This window comes from Leuciscus leuciscus, assembly GCF_965113295.1.
Source record: "Leuciscus leuciscus genome assembly, chromosome: 16".
In the NCBI taxonomy this organism is placed as follows: Eukaryota; Metazoa; Chordata; class Actinopteri; order Cypriniformes; family Leuciscidae; genus Leuciscus; species Leuciscus leuciscus.
In genome coordinates this window covers 19,358,085-19,375,609 of record NC_138740.1, presented here as the reverse complement: position 1 = coordinate 19,375,609, position 17,525 = coordinate 19,358,085, and the positions used below count along the sequence as shown (strand labels likewise).

Genomic DNA, 17,525 nt, shown 5'->3' with positions numbered 1-17,525 from the left:
CTGTTGTTCGAAAGCAAAAAAGTTGTTCGAGAGCAGATGTGCACTTCCTCTCAAGTGTTTGTTGTGTGTTGCCAGCCAACTCTGGGACTTTCACTGAATTGGACATGACCATGCAGGCCATGACAGCTATGGCATTTGACCCACTTGGTCTTGGCTGTACCAGATGGTTTAATGACATGATATAGTGGGCAGCAAGGATATAAGACTGCTTAATTTCACACAGCAGTGCTCCAAAAGTTTATCATACACATTCATCAAACCGAAGGGGACCACCGACACGCTAGTGTTAAGTTGTGAAAGGTGTATAGCATTACAGAGAGTTAAGAGCATTAGCCTATAACATAACTTCCATATTAGCATTTCACACTGTAACTACAGACTGTTTATACATGGAAATGAGAGACATAATAATACATAATAAGAGTGAGGATTTCCCACATCTCTCATTTGCATTTATATGCATTAATGCTTTTAGCAGAAACGCAGAGCAACTAACATGAGAAGAGCAAAGTGCCTTGGTTTAGGGTTGTGAAGTGATCAAATGCGTCTTGCACAAAGATGTAACGCAGTACACCAAATTCAGTAGTTACAACAGTGAAATGAGGCTAAATTAACATGGGATCTTGTTCGTGGAGTAAGCCTACAAAAATCTTTCAGAATCTTTGTGCCGTGTTTATTATTTTGGATGACACTTTCAAAATGGCATTTATAGGCCTGGTTTCACAGACAGGGTTTAGATTAAGCCAGGATTGGGATTTAGTTCAATTATGGCATTTAAGCAGCTTTTATAAACATGCCTTAGAAAAAAAACATTACTGGTGTGTGTCGTGAGACAAAACAATGCCAGTGACATTTAAGATTTGTCAGTGCAAGTTGCTTTCAGTTAAAACAGTTTAAACATAGGCTACATTTTAGTATGAGACTAGCCTTGTCTGTGAAACCGGGGGATAATCGGATAAATTTGTCTCGTTCCTAAATAGAAAAGCTACATTTAATGGTGGGTGCATGTCTTACCGTACTGTTCAAACTGCCGTTTGGATACTGCACACACAGGAGCTAACCCTCTCTACAAATAGGCTATCAATTAGATTTGTTTTACTCTTTAACTTAAAATTAATTTGATATCTTTACAAGAAGCTAACTGATCAGACATTGCTGTTCATATAGGCTACATAGGAGATACATAGATAGACGCCTTATCTTTTAGCTACGACAACTTAGGTTTAAAGCATACAGTCCTAAACTCCTAATGAGTGCAGGGTCCACCTGCTGGCAAAATACAGGCAAAACATCTAAAATAGTATTATATTATTAAATAATAATGATATAATAATAATAATAACAAATAATATAATATTGGTCACTATATTTTACAAAACTAGGATGGAGTTTTCACTAATAAACAGCCATACAACCACTATCTATATATATTAAAAAAAGTAATTCCATCAACACCCATTATTATGCAAAATGCGTAATTATTTGAAAAAGGAATTATTGATCAGATAAATACGTTAATAAGGATAACAATTTTATTTATTGGGATTCAATTATAAAACATTTAAATATAATTCTGTTCTTCGCACTACATGCCCTCTACATCACAACGACTTAATATCAGTAATCTCAGGAAACCGTATCACCACCTGTAGATTTAGATGATAGCTTAATAATAACACACACAAACACACATTTCAGTCTTACATCTATCAATGTTTTAATGATGTTAATGTCCGCGCGGCGGACTCCTCCCCGTTTGGAGCGAGCATGCAGCTCCGCTCACCATCATCATCAGATCTGCTCCTCTCAGGCCGCTGGGGGAGCACAGCTCAGCACACTGCACGGGACGGCGAAAAAAAAGTCAAAGGGTTAAACTTGGACACACATGCGGCGGTGTTTTGATTAAAAAACCCATCCAAGTGTACATTGAAGCGACGTTGTTATTCGCTGGAGGAATTTTCCTTGATATGGGATTTGTTTTGAAAAGTACACACGAGCGTAGTTGAAGGATATAACTCCAGTATGCGGCAGTTTTGAAACAAAGGGGTCTGGTCCGGAGCGCCGTTGTCTCAGTGGTAAGACGCGCTGTTGTCTTAATAAAGAGCGTTATACGGTTTCCTATAATGTTTCATTTTCAGCTTCTGTTTTAGTTTAGATAGTCGCGGTCGATTAACGCGTTTAACCCGAAACTCATTGCTTTATTCGTTCACAACTCTCGTGTATACTTGATATCGCTGTAATAGGGGTCTCGTGGCGTGCCGCAGGGGTGGATGTGCGGCGCCGGTCACTTTCATTTCGGACAGATTCTATTATTATACTTTTTTTTTTAAGAAACAAAGTGACCTCAAAATACAGAAGCTTTGTCTATGTTTATGTTATTAATTAAGTATTCCACAAATAAATAAGACAAAGTCGTGATTTTTGGGATGGAACTAGAGGCTGTTGTAGTTCTTCTGCGTGAGATGAACTGCTTGAACTTTGCTGGAGGACTTCAAGATCACAGTAAATCTAGAAAAGAATTTCCCCACAAGCACCCACTTATATCATGTCTTTAGTTCCCCCGAAGAACTGTGACATTTTCCCTGAAATAGAAGTAGTGTAGTTGAAGTGCCTAAACTGAACAGGAATTGCTTCTTTCCCTCTCACGCTCTTGTTTGTGTTTAAGGATTGGGGCCCTTTCTGGATGGGAAAGATGGAAACGGAGGGGCAGTGGTGGAAAAGCCAGCTCGCAGCGGACATCCATCAGTCTCTGCGAATTAAGGTGAGTTGAACAGCTTTGCGTCCATCATGGGTTGTTGTCACAATGCAGTTTTAATCCAAATGTACATTTACGAATTCCAAACATTCCAAATGTCATTATCCAGGCCTCCGTCGCTTGGCTTGATTGCCACACATTAAACTAGGATTGGTTTGACTTGCCAAAGCTTTGATGGGGAAGTGTGAAATGTCACACAGTCCTTAGAAAGCATCTCCTGATTGTGGCTTTATGAAGGTTCCTGGCCATCGCATCGTCTACATTTGTATGCAAAACACACTTCCCTGATCATGATCATATTAAATATCATCTACAACTAGGAACGCTGTCCCAGGACTTTGTGATGAAACCACCAGGGTCCATATTTTTTGCCTACTTTTAGTTTAAAGGTATAGCGGAGGATTTTTTACTTCCGGGTGGATCACCTATACTATTGGTCCTCCTAATTGTCAATCATTCTGATGAATCAATTAAACTTATTCAAAAAGTGGAGAGGGCGGGTCTTATCTAAAATTCGGAAAGATCCTCCACTATACCTTTAAATTGAACATATTTTCTAATCTAATTATTTTACTTTTTTATAAATTTTTTTTACTTTAAAGTCATATATGCATATTTTTGCGTTTACATTTTTTTTTTGTACAAAACGTACCTTATACATAAAGCTCTGCACTAGTCTAGACCTTTACATCATTTGCTGAATAATATATATATATATATATATATATAATTTAGCAAATTATGTAAAAGTCTAGACCAGTGTAGAGCTTTTATGTCGTTATTGACACACTTTTTGAGTTGGAACACTAGGAAGTGAATTGCTAAACCATGTGAACTTTTGTTTCCTCACTTCTGAGTGAATTGCACTCATCAGACAGTGAGGTTTAAGTGCATTTATTTAGTGCAGTCTGTTGTCTTTTTATTGTCCGTCCTGTTTATTGCAGGGTGTGCTCACATCCGGTTTGGAATGCGAAGTGTTCTGTCTGCGTGTGTGGGTTTGTACTTGAGTTTGTCTGTTAGCTTGAGATTACTAAATCCTGCTGGGTTTATTCAGCATGTGTCAAGGAGTGGCTAAATGATGCATGTGACAGAAAGTGGGTTTTCTTTCGTGGCACGTTCTTCTCTTCACCACCTGGTTGGTCAGAGTTGCACTATGTGAAATCTAGTGATGTGTGTAGGACTAATGCACTGGAGATGCAAAGTGATTCAGCTGTTTAGTGAAATATCTGAAGATCGGTGGTTTGGTGTTGGTGGATTTTATTTAGACAGAACAATCTCTCTCTGTTCACCAACATGCAATGCTCAGTTAATGTTGTGCAGAAATGTTTACGGGATAACTCTTTGCACAGATAGGCTATAGTTTAATTTGTTTTGTGTGGGAGGTTGGCAGACTTCGCCTCCCACTACGTCAATACCGAAAGCTAAGAGGCTTTGAAATTAATTGAAATCTTTTTGGAGGGTAATTAGCAGCCTTGCGCTTAATTTTTCTTCTTTTTTTAGCACAAATTAAATTTTGCAAGAATATGTTTTCTGTAATGTTGTTTTCCATCACTTTAAAATGTGTTAAAGCTATAATTTAGTCTGTCTTCAGCAATGTAATAATATTCAAGCAAGTCTTTTCTCTCTTTTTTTTGTATGCGTGTGATGTTCAAATGCCAATTCCCATTTTATCGTTGCGCAATCCATAAAAATGTAAGGCCACAAATAGGTGCCAAACTAGTTTTATTTCCTTTAGCTTTACCTTGTATTTATAGATGCTTTGAAAATGGCCACAATTAAAGCTTGTTCTCTTGAAATTGATTTGCATCAAGATATGCAGTTGACAATCTGATTCAAATACAGCAGCAGCTGTAGGGCTGTCTAGGCCCTACAAAAGGGCTCGTTGAGAGGGTCAAATCCCAGCCCCTCACCCCACAGGGGACAGATGGCTGTGAGACATGATGGCTAGGCCTGTAAAAGAACCAGCTTTTTCCTCAACAGTCACTATAAAGCGGCACACTCTGCCTGTGGGACTCATGTCTGGAAAGAGTTTGACGATTTAGCCGCTTATTAAGTGTGACTGCAGCCTTTTTGGGTATGTTTGAATTGCAATTTTTATGCAGTTGGTATCAGATGGATTTTTGAGAGCTGCTCTGGTTTGCTAAATTACAAAGAATGCTGACAAAAGGACATTACTATAATGGGTCTTGTTTATGGAAAACAATTTGTTAATCTATTTGAACAGTGCAACATTATGTAAAAATGGTTTTAGAATTAGATGCAATTTATGCTCTTGGTTCATAAGTTTTTACTTTTCTAACCCTTTTACAAATTTATTTATTTGACTTTAAAAGTACAATTACCATCATACATAGTAATATCACAGAATAATAGATTTTTTTTTATGTTTAAAAAAATATCACATGGTCATTCAGAAATCATTCTAATATGCTGATTCGGTGCTTGAAACATTTGAAAACAGTTGCGCTGCTTAATATATTTGTGGAAACTGTGATACATGTCAGGAATCTTGAATAGAATTTATAAAGTTTAAAAGAACGGCATTTGTTTGAGAAATCTTTTTTAACGTTATAAATATATTTTCTGTCACTTTTGATCAATTTAATGCATGTTTGCTGAATGAAAGTATTTGGAATTTGGAATCAGCAATTTTTTGTGTGAAAGAAATTAATACTTTCATTAAGCTATATATATATATATATATTAATTAATTACGGGTGTCACGATTCCTCAATTAAAGTCAAGTGTTTGATTCCAATTTACAGATTAATAAGCAAAATACTGGAAGTGGCGCATTCCATGGATGAGAATTCATTAACCGCATTATTAGACCGTTTTCTAAGGCTGCACAATATATAAAAACCATTTAAAAATTATAATATAGCTTAGTGCTATTGTGAAATCGCAAAGGTTGCGATTCAATTAAAGAAATTAAGACTTCAGATGGAAAAACCTCTCAGTCCGTCTGACATTTTTCTTTTAAATCAGCATTTATTTATTTTTTTATCAGGCTCCTGTGTTTAGGTTCTGTAATTTCACTTTAATGGCAATGAGAAGGTTATTAGTCTGTAACTGATATGCCCTATTTAAAAAAATGTCACTTTAGTCAATTCAGTGGTATTTAACCAATTTGATTGTCTTTTGCTGCAAAACCAGCTTTTTTAAATGTATTTTTCAAAAACCTCTAAACTCACCTCTTTGGACAATACATAGTAAACAGATGCAAAATCACTACTGCCCCGTGACCACGTCGTACCATATTCAGGTCCAAGTGCTCACAGGTCGAATGTGACCTGGTCGAATCGGGCCGTTTCCCGATCTCACCCTATCTCTCTCCAGTCACTCCTAACTGTCCTCTCTGAATAAAGGTAAAAGGCTAAAAAATTATTCACGCAGTATAACCATAATGACACAAAATGACAAATAACAACACAAAACAACAAAATAAAAACATTGATCTTTTGGTAAAATAGTGGGTCACATTCATTCACAACACCTGAGGAAAATAAAACACTATATGCACACTTTGTATATACAGCCTCTTGTAATTGCAACTGTGTATCCTGTGCATTTTTGTATACCCTGTGTATATTTATATACTGTAAACATATTTACTGTTGGTATTTTTTATTTTGTGTTTATTCTGTATATTTGTACACTGTTAATCTTTACGTAGTGTATAATATGTTTGTATAGTAGTGTATTGTCCTGAGAAGTCTGGCTGCTTATGCATCACAATTTCCCCACTGGGGATTAATAAAGCATCCATTCACCCATCCACCCATCTATCCATAAATAGAAGACATTACACAATAACTACACCATATACATTACGCTTAAAATAAACAAAAATATATTATATAATATATATTTTAAATGTAATAGCCTATATACAATTTTAAATATATATAAAACATAAATATAAAATTGATATAAAATAGAAATAATAAATAACTATAAAAAGTGTACTGTTGAGTAAGTTTTGCACTTAGAAGTGCATTAAGTCAGTAAACATTAAACCGATATTAGTAAAATCTAAACAATCCATTGTCATAAAATGTACCTTTCTAGTATAAACTTCTAAACATCTTGTTTAGTTAAATCTATTTAAACAGGATAAAAACTTGCAGCTCGATTATTGAAAGCCGGCTCATACACACCCCGTCATTCATCTTGAAATCATATAATTCGATTCGCGTCTTCTGATTGGTTCTGTGAACTTAGAGGCTTTATCTGGCAAAGGGAAGTGGAGTTTAGAGGTTTCTGCCAACGAAGCGGTATTTCTGAATGGTCTGAGGCTGGGATTTAGCGGGTTTGAAGCAAAAGTAGCCTATTTAATGAAGGTGTAATCTGTGCGGAGAGCAGTCACTCGATACCGTCCTCTCTTTTTTGACGGAGGTGGCAGAGAGCAGCTTTTGCATCTGAAGTCTTCAAATATATGTGCTGTGTATTTCAGAGTGAAGCGCGACCCATTAATTATTTAGATGCGTACAGGTTACATGTTTCTTCCAGTGTCTGAGAGCGGCTACACAAACTCTGTCGCTGCATGTGCTGTTTGTTTGGGTTTCCAAAAATGTCTAATAAAGTCTGACGCGCTTTGTGTTTCATAGCGAACTGTTGCACTGTTAGAATTGAAATACACAGAGCGCATCTCTGCAGCTCGGTTAAAAACCTCCATCTCTGCATGAGCTGAGAGTTTGGGTTGCTTATAACATTCATCTCGTTATGCAAAGTTACGCGTGTCATTTCATCAGATTTGTAAACCTATGCCAACACAGGAGAATACATCAATGTTCTGCAAATTGTTGTTCATTGTGATTTCAAAATAAAAGTTTAAACCCTCGCTGCGAGTTAGCATCTTTTGATGTCCACATGTTCTTGTTGAAGAAATGACAGTGGCTGTAGCATTTCTGTCATAAAGAAGTGGCTAAATAATAAAGATTAAGTGGACATTTGGATTAAATGTTGTTTGGCCAATTTTAAACAAGAATTTGATCATGCTGTAAAGTGTAATAACAATTACCTGGCAGTTTATATATAGCATGTTTTCTCCTTTTTTTTTATGCACCATGTTACAGTATTTATATATATCATATAATCTTTTCTCCATAGGAGCTGAAGTTGCCGACGTACCAGGCCCACTCTCCACAGATCGGGATGCGCCGGTACTTTGCCGACCTGCTCGCTGTTCTCAGTAACCGATACCAGCTGTGCCCTACAGCGCGTCACCTGGCCGTCTACCTGCTCGACCTCTTTATGGACCACTATGACGTAGCGGTGCGCCAGCTGTACGTCATCGCCCTCTCCTGCCTCCTCCTGGCCAGTAAGTCAAAGAGTAATGTGATTGCACTGTAGTTGATGCTTTTATGTGCCCGTGCTGCTGGTGTTTCATCCCCTTTACCTGTACCTGATCCGGCTGTAAACTCATTGCAGATACTCAAGAAATTTCATTTTGTGAGTGCTCGCATTGAACGGAGCAAGTGTGTGTGACTCTAGCTGGCTGTTGTATTGTGCCTGTGTGACAGCTGTGTGCATAAGAGGGCATGGCCTCCGCTGGCCTCGAGACCTTTTAGTCAGTCTCCAAGGCAACCTATCCAACGCACAAACCAGAAAGATACAGCTGCGTTGGCATGATGCAAGCCTCCTAAGTCTAACCGACGATTTCTTGTAGATTAGGAAAGCAAAAGGAGAGAGGCCGTCTTGCAGTGACGCAGAAGTGTCGCCTGATGTCTCCAGTAGATATATAGTGCAGGAAACAAGGAAGTCTGACTCTATATACGTGTGCTGTGTAATGTGGCATGGCGTGTTATCAGTGGTGGCACGTCTGCTTGCTTACACACAAAACAAAGCGGGACAGATAAGATAGAGGGGGTGACTTGTGTCGCCATGTGTTGGTGTTTTTCACAGATTAAAATCTGGAGCCTAGATCAAGGCAGCCAAAAACAGATTTCGTAATGATGGTTATTAATTCAGATTGCTTTCTGCATATGCATCTGTGCTTAAATGACCTGAATAATCTAAAGGTTGTCTTTAAATGCCAAATCTCTCTCATACTTCTGACCCTCATTATGGCGGACTCTTGTTGGGGGAGGGTTGTTTTGCGCTGGCCGGCAATTGGCAGTGTTCAGGCATTAATTAATTGCTTTGACTGAATGAATAATGGCTTTGGCTCATGTTCCTTGTTAAAATATCCCTCCCTCTCCCGAAGTCATTGATTCAGGCGGCTGCGGCCATTGTTGGGTTTCTCTAAGAGTCGCCTGGAGTCAGTGTGTGTGGGGCAGGGCGCTTAAAGCTGAGAGCTTAGCAAAGTTTCCATTCAGACCAAGATTTATTATGACAAATTGTAGGGAGACGCTCTCCTTGCATTAAACAAACTGGCTTGTGATTGCATATTATAGAAAATCACATCTTACGATTCATTTTAGTGTTGTTTGTGTGCTCCTATTTAGAGGTTAATCGTATACTACTGCCTGTCAGTGTTGTTAAAAACTATTTTTGTTAATTAAAATAAAGCTAAAAAAAAAAAAAAACTTGAAAATGAAAAACTTACTAATGGAAATAAAAGGACTAAAACAAAAACTGAAATGAAAATAAATTGTCCTGTTAGTTTTAGTTCATGTATTAACAATGTTAATACATTGTATTTATTAATCTTTGTTAAAGTTTTAGTAAATAAAAATACATGAGTTCATTTGTTAGTTCATGTCAGCTAAACTTCATTAAATAATGTTGAATTTTACAACTTTTATTTTTGTAATGTATTAGTAAATGTTAAAATTCACATCAATTTTTCATTCTTAGTTCATGTTAACTAAAGTAGTCAACTAATGTTCACTTATGGAACCTTATTGTAAAGTGTTACCAAATAAATGAAAGATATACAGAAATATAAAACTAATAAAAATGACAAAAGTACATAACAAATACTAAAATTTAAACTGAAATAAAATAAATGGAATATATATAAAATAAATGCTAACTGCAAATATTAAGGAATATTATAATAGTACTAAAATAACACCACTGCCTGTCTAAAGCTCATTTGCTTTGGTTTAAGTTTTTTTTAAGCTCGTATAATTTGAAACCAGAGCGTAACCTCGTATTAAGTCGGTATTAACACTGGATGATCATCCTGAAGGCTGAGTCTGCAGAAATTGCACCATGCCGAGAGCTTCAGCTGAGAACATGTGAAAATCTAATTTTCAGATGATAATGTTCAGCGATGAAGGATGGCTAAATGCAGCTTGAGGATATGCATGGATGAACACTTGAGCTTGATGTTATCAGCACAATTAGCCCCCCACACCCACCCGCTCTCATTCTTTTTGCTGAAAACTTTGGAGGAGGAGAAGAGGGCGAGATATCAGGCTCATTTCCTCTCCTGAGCTGGGGTGATGGGGGTTTGTTATGGTAACCGGTTTAAAGCACAATGCATGACGTGAAACTCGTTTTTCTTCATCAAATCTGATTGCATGTAAACATAAAAAAAGCCATCTTTTTGGATATTAAAGGTTTATTCTCTGCATGTTGAAGGAATAATGAAAACAAGATGAGTTGAAACCTTAATCGTGTGGTAGTTTTCCATCTTCATCAAGAAGCCCTGTTGAAACGGCATCTGTGCTGTAACTAATGGGGCTGCAGCTCAGAGAACGGTGTAGAGTAGCATGTCAAATGCAGGCTGGCCCTTTCCTCGGGAGGGCGAGGGAGGGGTGGGGGAGCTGAGGGCCCTAGAGGGGCATGTTTGAACTGAAACACTCAGCAGGGTTCCTGATATTCAGATTAGTGTGACAGATTCCCCCTTGAGGTTTGATGCTAATGAAAAGAATTTGTACACCCCAGGTAATTAAGAAAAGACACTGGGCAGTATTTTTTTTTTGTGTGTGTGTGTGTGTGTGTGTGTGTGTGTGTGTGTCAGCTGGGCATTTTTGACATATATATGTACACACACACACACACACACACACACACACACACACACACACACACACACACACACACACACACACACACACATGTAATTGTAATTATATACTTACAAAATACAAATAATTTGAAATAATGTTGTAAACTTCATATTTGACCCATACTTTTATTCTTAAAATATTATTGCATTTTGATATAAATTTAGTAAAATACACATTTAAACTAAGAGTGAAATAATTGTAGACCAAATTACCATTCTTTCTCTCTCTCTCTCTCTCTCTCTCTCTCTCTCTCTCTCTCTCTCTCTCTCTCTCTCTCTCTCTCTCTCTCTCTCTCTATATATATATATATATATATATATACTGTGTATGTATATATATATACTGTGTATGTATATATATATATATATATATATATATATATATATATATGAAGAGTTCAGATGCAAAAGCCTCTAAGTGCCATCTGAAATTTTCTTCTAGAATTATAATTTTTATCAAGCTCGTATATTTAAGTTCAGTAATTTCACTTAAATGACAATTTTAATTTTTTTCAAATTACGCAAAAAGTTTACGCAATGCTATTTATACAATTCAGCCTGAATACTACTAAAACGCTATTTCATATTTGAAAGTAATCGTGGATGTTTTAGGAAAATCTCATTAGAGTTCTCCTGTGACGCATGTATACACTTGAGAAACTAGAGCGAGAGTTTAAAGTGCATTTTAAAGAGAGTTTATTTTCTAAACTGAAGTGCTCATAGCTGAAGGAACACCCACTTATTGGCCAGTTAATTTCAGGGGTTACTTAGAGTAAATATTTTAGGTCGTGGAGGTTCAACTGGATGAACACATGGTGTAACGAATTACTTACTAAATCTGTGAGAGCATTTATTGAATTAACATCTGACTCTTCTAATAACTGGGTGTTTATATAACAGCTTGCAGTAGATGCACAGTTTTTGTTATAATAAAGGGTACTTTTACTTTTAACAGCAAAATATTATTCAAATCAAAGTGTATTAAAAAAAATAGGTTCACATCCATATGTGCAGAGTGAGTATATGTGACCCTGGACCACAAAACCAGTCACATGTCACACGGGTATATTTGTGGCAATAGCCAACAATACATTGTATGGGTCAAAATTATCGATTTTTCTTTTGTGCCAAAAATCATTAGGATATTAAGTAAAGGTCATGTTCCATGAAGATATTTTGTAAATGTCCTACCGTAAAGATATAAAACATTTATTTTTGTGAGTGAATGCAGCACAATTGTAAATGCACGACTTTAAAGGCGATTTTCTCAATGTTTCTATTTATTAAATTTTTTTCAGATTCCAGATTTTCAATTGTTGTATCTCGGCCAAATATTATCCTTTTCATATCTACCATACATCAGTGGAAAGCTTATTTATTCAGCTTTCATATGATGTATAAATCTCAATTTAAACAAATTGACCCATGTGACTGGTTTTGTGGTCCAGGGTCACATATGATGTAAAGGCCTGATAGTGCTTTAAGATGTAGCGTTTCATTTAATAGGACAAAGACCTGACGTTGTCTATAGCATGCGTTTATTGAAAGTGCCAAGGAATGAAGGAGTGACCTTGGTTTCTCTTTGCTGTTTGGACTGTGTCTCCTCCACACCAGTCAGTGATCTGTGGGGGACTGTGTGCGCTCAACCATGAGCCGCAGAAGTCAGAGGTCGTGGGGCCCTTATTGTTGGAGCATTAGACTGCAGGGGAAGCAATACTAGGGAGCCTTGGACTTTGGGGAAAAGATATTAACACCTAGCACCTAGAGTCAGGAAGGGGAAACCAAGAGAACAAAGGAATTCTGAAGAGAAGGGCTAATTCACCATGAGGCAGCTGTGCTCTTTCATTACAGGAATTCATGAAATGCCTCACCTTGATGCCAATGCATATCCTTTTAAAGAAACCTAAGTGTGTGAATGAAGCACAGAGATGTATTGTTCTTAGATCAAGAATGTTTTAGATCTCAGTGACATCTGGAAAAAAAAGAAATCGCTATAAAATTCCCTTGCTTTCATCCATTACACATCATTAATCTGTAACGTGAAATCTCTGATGTGATGTCTGGGATAACAGCGGGATAATCCACAGGGAAATCCATTCGTGTTTTAACATTGTGATTTAACCAAGCATGTAACATTGATCAAATGAAATGCATGAGCTCAAATATTTGCTGGTCTTTTCACAGGTAAGTTCGAGGAGAAGGAGGACCGTGTGCCCAAACTGGAGCAGCTGAACACTCTGGGCTTCATGTGCAGCCTGAACCTCACCCTCAACAAGCGGGACCTCATCAAGATGGAGCTGCTGCTGCTGGAGACGTTCGGGTGGAACCTGTGCATGCCCACACCTGCCCACTTCATTGACTACTACCTCCACGCTGCTGTCCAGGAGGGGGACCTACACAACGGCTGGCCCCTCTCCTCCCTGTCCAAGACCAAAGCTTTCATGGACAAGTACACACACTACTTCCTGGAAGTCTCTTTGCAAGGTAAGGAAAAATTGTCATTTTTATTTGAATTGTATTTAAAATGAAATGAGTAATAGTGATGATGAAACGTTTAGCAATTAAAAGTGTTGCTTGAGAAGATCAATTCATATTGTAAATTTGATAGAAATGTTATAATTTTGATATCGTCATTATATAACAAACGATTTTTTTCATGTTTTTAAAGGTAGTCTCTTATGTTCAACAAGGCTGAATTTATTTGATCAAAAATACAGTAAAAAGAGTTATATTGTGAAATATTGAATTGAAATGTAATTTATTCCTGTGCAAAGCTGAATTTTCAGCATCATTACTCCAGGCTTCGGTGTCACATGATCCTCCAGAAATGATTCTAACATGCTGATTTGCTGCTCAAGAAACACTTCTGATTATTATCAATGTTGAAAACAGCTGTGCTGCTTAATATTTTTGTGGAGACAGTGATACATCTGTTTCAGGATTATTTGATGAATAGAAAGTTCAAACGAACAGCATCTACTTAAATATATATATTTTTGTAACATTACTGTCACTTGATCAATTTAATAGAAGTATTCAATAAAACTAAATCCTCCTGACCACAAAGTTTTGCACAGTAGTGTGTATTACATTATAATAATAATAATGTACAATTCCTATAATAATGTAGAATACAATAATGTACAAAAGTCAATATATGTGACCGAACCTTAATTGAATAATTTTAATTTTTTTGCTTGGCAACTGTAAATGGCCTACTGACTAATGAACTTTATAATTACATTAATGAATTATATTAATGTACATTAACATTTACTATAATGTAATAAAAATTTTGATAAAATATACATTTAAATGCATGTTTTATTTTTTAAATGCTTAGTAAATAATCATTAATTGATATAATTTATTGCTTATTTAAAGTCGTTTTATATGCAAGCTCTGTGCCTAACAATCTCTTATAAGGATATAATATAGCGTGTTTTGTGTGCGTCTTTGTTGTAGATCATGCCTTCCTGAGCTTCAGGCCCTCTCAGGTGGCAGCTGCATGCATAGCTGCGTCCAGAATCTGCCTGCAGATCTCCCCCAGCTGGACCACTGTCCTCCACCTGCTCACGGGCTACTCCTGGGATCATCTGACGCAGTGTATCCAGCTCATGTTACTGTAAGAGCAAACCGCAGTAAACCCTCGTTCATGCAGCATAATGTTCCCTGAAGTACACCGCACATGCTTCACTTTGCCCTTACAGTTGCCTTTTGTTTCATTTTTCAGCGCTCATGACAACGACGTAAAAGAGGCCAACAAATCCAAATCCTCCCCTTCCGCCGGTCAGAGTCTCCAGCCACAAGGTCTCATCCCCCCCAGCCCCGTCGCCCCCTCTCTGCAGAGGCAGCCCACCTCCAGCACCCAGCAGCTGCTCCTCCAGGCCAGCAACTACCCACAGCTCTCCCAACACTCGCCGGCACTGTCCCAGCTGCACATGCTGGCCGACTGCCAGGCCCTGGGACCGGTGGGCTCTCGGGAATATCTGCAGCCCCACCAGGCCAGTCTGCTTTCGGCCTCGATGCCGGCCAGCTCCTTCGCTTCTTTCCCCAGCTTGGCGTCGGGGCTGCGAGGCTTGCCCCTCCCGGGTCCCATCTCCATGCAGGTGAGCATGGGACCCGAGCGCCACTGCCTCGGTCTGACTTACGGGAGCGGCTACTTGAGCTCCCACCACACCTTCACAGCCGGCTGCTTTGACAGGTGACGCCAGGAGAGGGAGGACAAACTCAACCTTGGGCTGCCACCGTCCTCCGCCCTCTCCGCCCCCGAGGGGCTTCGTCTTGGACGCCGGCGAAGACTTTCCAAACAGAAGGCCAAGAGTCGAGCGGACCCCACGGAGGTTATAGTATTAACTTAAAAAACGGCCTTTAAGCTCTCGTTTTTTAGCTTTGGCTGCTTCCTTTTGGGATTTTTATGAACTGAGGATGTCTATTTTTTAAGATTATTTAGCCAAGTGAGGACCATCTTCCAGTGCTGTGCCACAAACTGTTGACCTCAAAAAAAGAGGAAGGATGCTCTTTTGACTTAGGGATTATGACAAATATCCTTCTTTTTTTTTTTTTTAAGCATACAGCCTTAAGAAGAGAAACCGCGGAGATCCGCATTCCATCCCACCAGCATTTTCAAACAAGTCCTTGAACTTTCACACTGGATTTTGCTGTATGGTCCTTTGATGCTGCTGCCTTTTATATGAACCGATGGCTTTACGACCAAGAATCCTGTCTCCCTTCTGGTCTTGTTTACAGTGACATGCCACAAATCAGGGATGTACAGATATCTTTAATACATACACACAACATACCATTGAACCAGCTGATGTTTGTATGAAGTAGCTCCTTTTGTTTCTTGCCGATGCGGTCTGTGGAGAAGGTTGACGTTACGCTGAGGCTCCGGTTCCCTCAGGCAGATGGAAGGAGACGCCCCGAGGGACGGAGGCATCTGTGCTGGAGGAAACCATGCTTTACCAGTTCCTCCTCCCCACAGGGAAAAATAGCCATGATCGCCCTGCAGTTCTGCCGTGCGCTATGAAGACGACTTCATTGTTCCTATCAGACACTGTGGCTCGTAAAGATTACCTCACTGTTACACTGTCGTTCACATTTACCTCCAAGGTCATGCTAAGAACTGGTTTAACCTCACCGCTCGGGTTAGAAAAGATGGTTCTGCTGTTACAGTGTGCTTCAATTTGTAGCGTCTTACCTTTAGATCAACATTTTAGTCCAGACGTCTTTGTTTCTGTTAAACAAACTGGATATTTTAAAGCAGACTGTAATATTTGGTCCAAAATATTTTATTATTATTGTTGCAAACTAAAGATAAAATTAACCAAACATTCTTTCCTCTTCTTTTTTTTTTGTTCTTAGACTACACAATGAATTCCTTTATGTTGACTGGCCTTTAGACCAAAGTGTCTGCTTTACGTCCTGCTGAATGAGAAGCTTTTTCAACCACTTTACTGGACTTTGGATCAAAATCTTTCTCCTACAGTCCTGAACTTTGAACTACCTCAATATATTGCCATTTACTTGCTGATTCTGCAGGGCTTGTCTTTTCGTTTTATGTTTTTTCTTAATTGGTCAGAACATTCACGTGTTTCGTTGCATTTTTTTTAAATCCAGAACTTAGTTTTTTTGTGTTAAAGTCCCGTATTTTGTATAGGTAGAGAACGGTGTTCACTGTAACAGACACGCACTGTTTGATATTTCAAGTCATTCTCTTGTTGAAGCCTCTGTGTGTGCAATATGTAATCATTAGTTTGTTACTTTTTAGACTGTATATTATAATTTTTTTCATTTTGTACCACTACTTTTTTACTATATAGAATTAGTTTTTTGTTGGTTTGGTTTGTTTTAACACGCGATTACTGCTTCCAGGCAGTGATTTATTTTTCCACCAAGAAAATGTTGCACATTGCAACCAATGTCTCCTGAATCTCTAGGCATTTAGTAGACTAGAGAATTGATTCTGCTCATTCAGTGATCTAATGGGTTTATTTAAAAGCCTGTATTTGGGTAGGGGAGGAGATAACAGGTGTAAATTGGATGAAACCCCCAGAAATAAAATGAAAAGAAAGAGAAAAAAAAGCACAAAAGCTTGGTAAATGTTTCGTTCATGTGTGAATCATACATTTTGAATAGACGCTGGATTTGCATGGCTCAAGGCGAGTTGTTTCATGTGAATGTCTGGACTCATTGCACATGAAAAGGTCTTTGGAAGTGGTGAAGGGGGCGGGGGGATGGGGGGTGGGGTCGTGCTCATTTGGCTCCACCCCAAATACCACTGCCCTCCCCCTTCCTCCCGGCATGTAACGTGCTGGACTGAAGACAATGGGGGAGATTCCTGCCCCACATGGTGGTTCTTCCTGTCACTAAACACCACTAAACAAATAAAGCGCATCCAACTGAGTACCACTGATCGTTTCAGAGATAAAAGCTCTCGGGCTCAAAGAGCAGCCGACAATAGCTACAGAGAAGTTGGAGTAATGGGCAAAAAGTTATTTTTCTGTCCGTGGGTGTTTTAAGGAAACATCTGAGTGGTGCAAAACACAGAGAAGAAGATAAGATTTAACATTGGAAGGTACAGAGATCATTTGATTATAGTGGTTATAGGCTTTTACTAATACAAAGTGAACTTTTTTTTTTTTTTTTTTTACAAAGAGTCCTTTAAAATAATAGAGGCAGCCATGATGTAGCTTGGTTGACGTGTTAGACCTTAAAGAGATAGTTCAACCAAAAATATTCCAAACCTGTATGACTTTATTTCTTTTGTGAAACACAAAAGAAGATATTTTGAAGACTAACACC

General features: G+C 38.2%; 1 protein-coding gene across 1 annotated transcript in view; it reads left to right on the top strand.

Annotated features, from left to right (window-relative positions):
• Positions 1–1,793: 1,793 nt before the first annotated feature.
• ccnjl (cyclin J-like) overlaps positions 1,794–17,525 on the top strand; it is a 16,718-nt gene continuing 986 nt past the window's right edge. Inside the window, exons 1-6 of the mRNA XM_082140714.1 lie at positions 1,794–2,075; positions 2,666–2,761; positions 7,868–8,078; positions 12,903–13,202; positions 14,184–14,343; positions 14,452–17,525. The exon at positions 14,452–17,525 is cut by the window's right edge and continues 986 nt beyond it. Coding sequence (XP_081996840.1) covers positions 2,684–2,761; positions 7,868–8,078; positions 12,903–13,202; positions 14,184–14,343; positions 14,452–14,926 — 1,224 coding nt within the window. The 5' untranslated portion in view covers positions 1,794–2,075; positions 2,666–2,683 and the 3' untranslated portion in view covers positions 14,927–17,525. The remainder of the gene's footprint in view (positions 2,076–2,665; positions 2,762–7,867; positions 8,079–12,902; positions 13,203–14,183; positions 14,344–14,451) is intronic.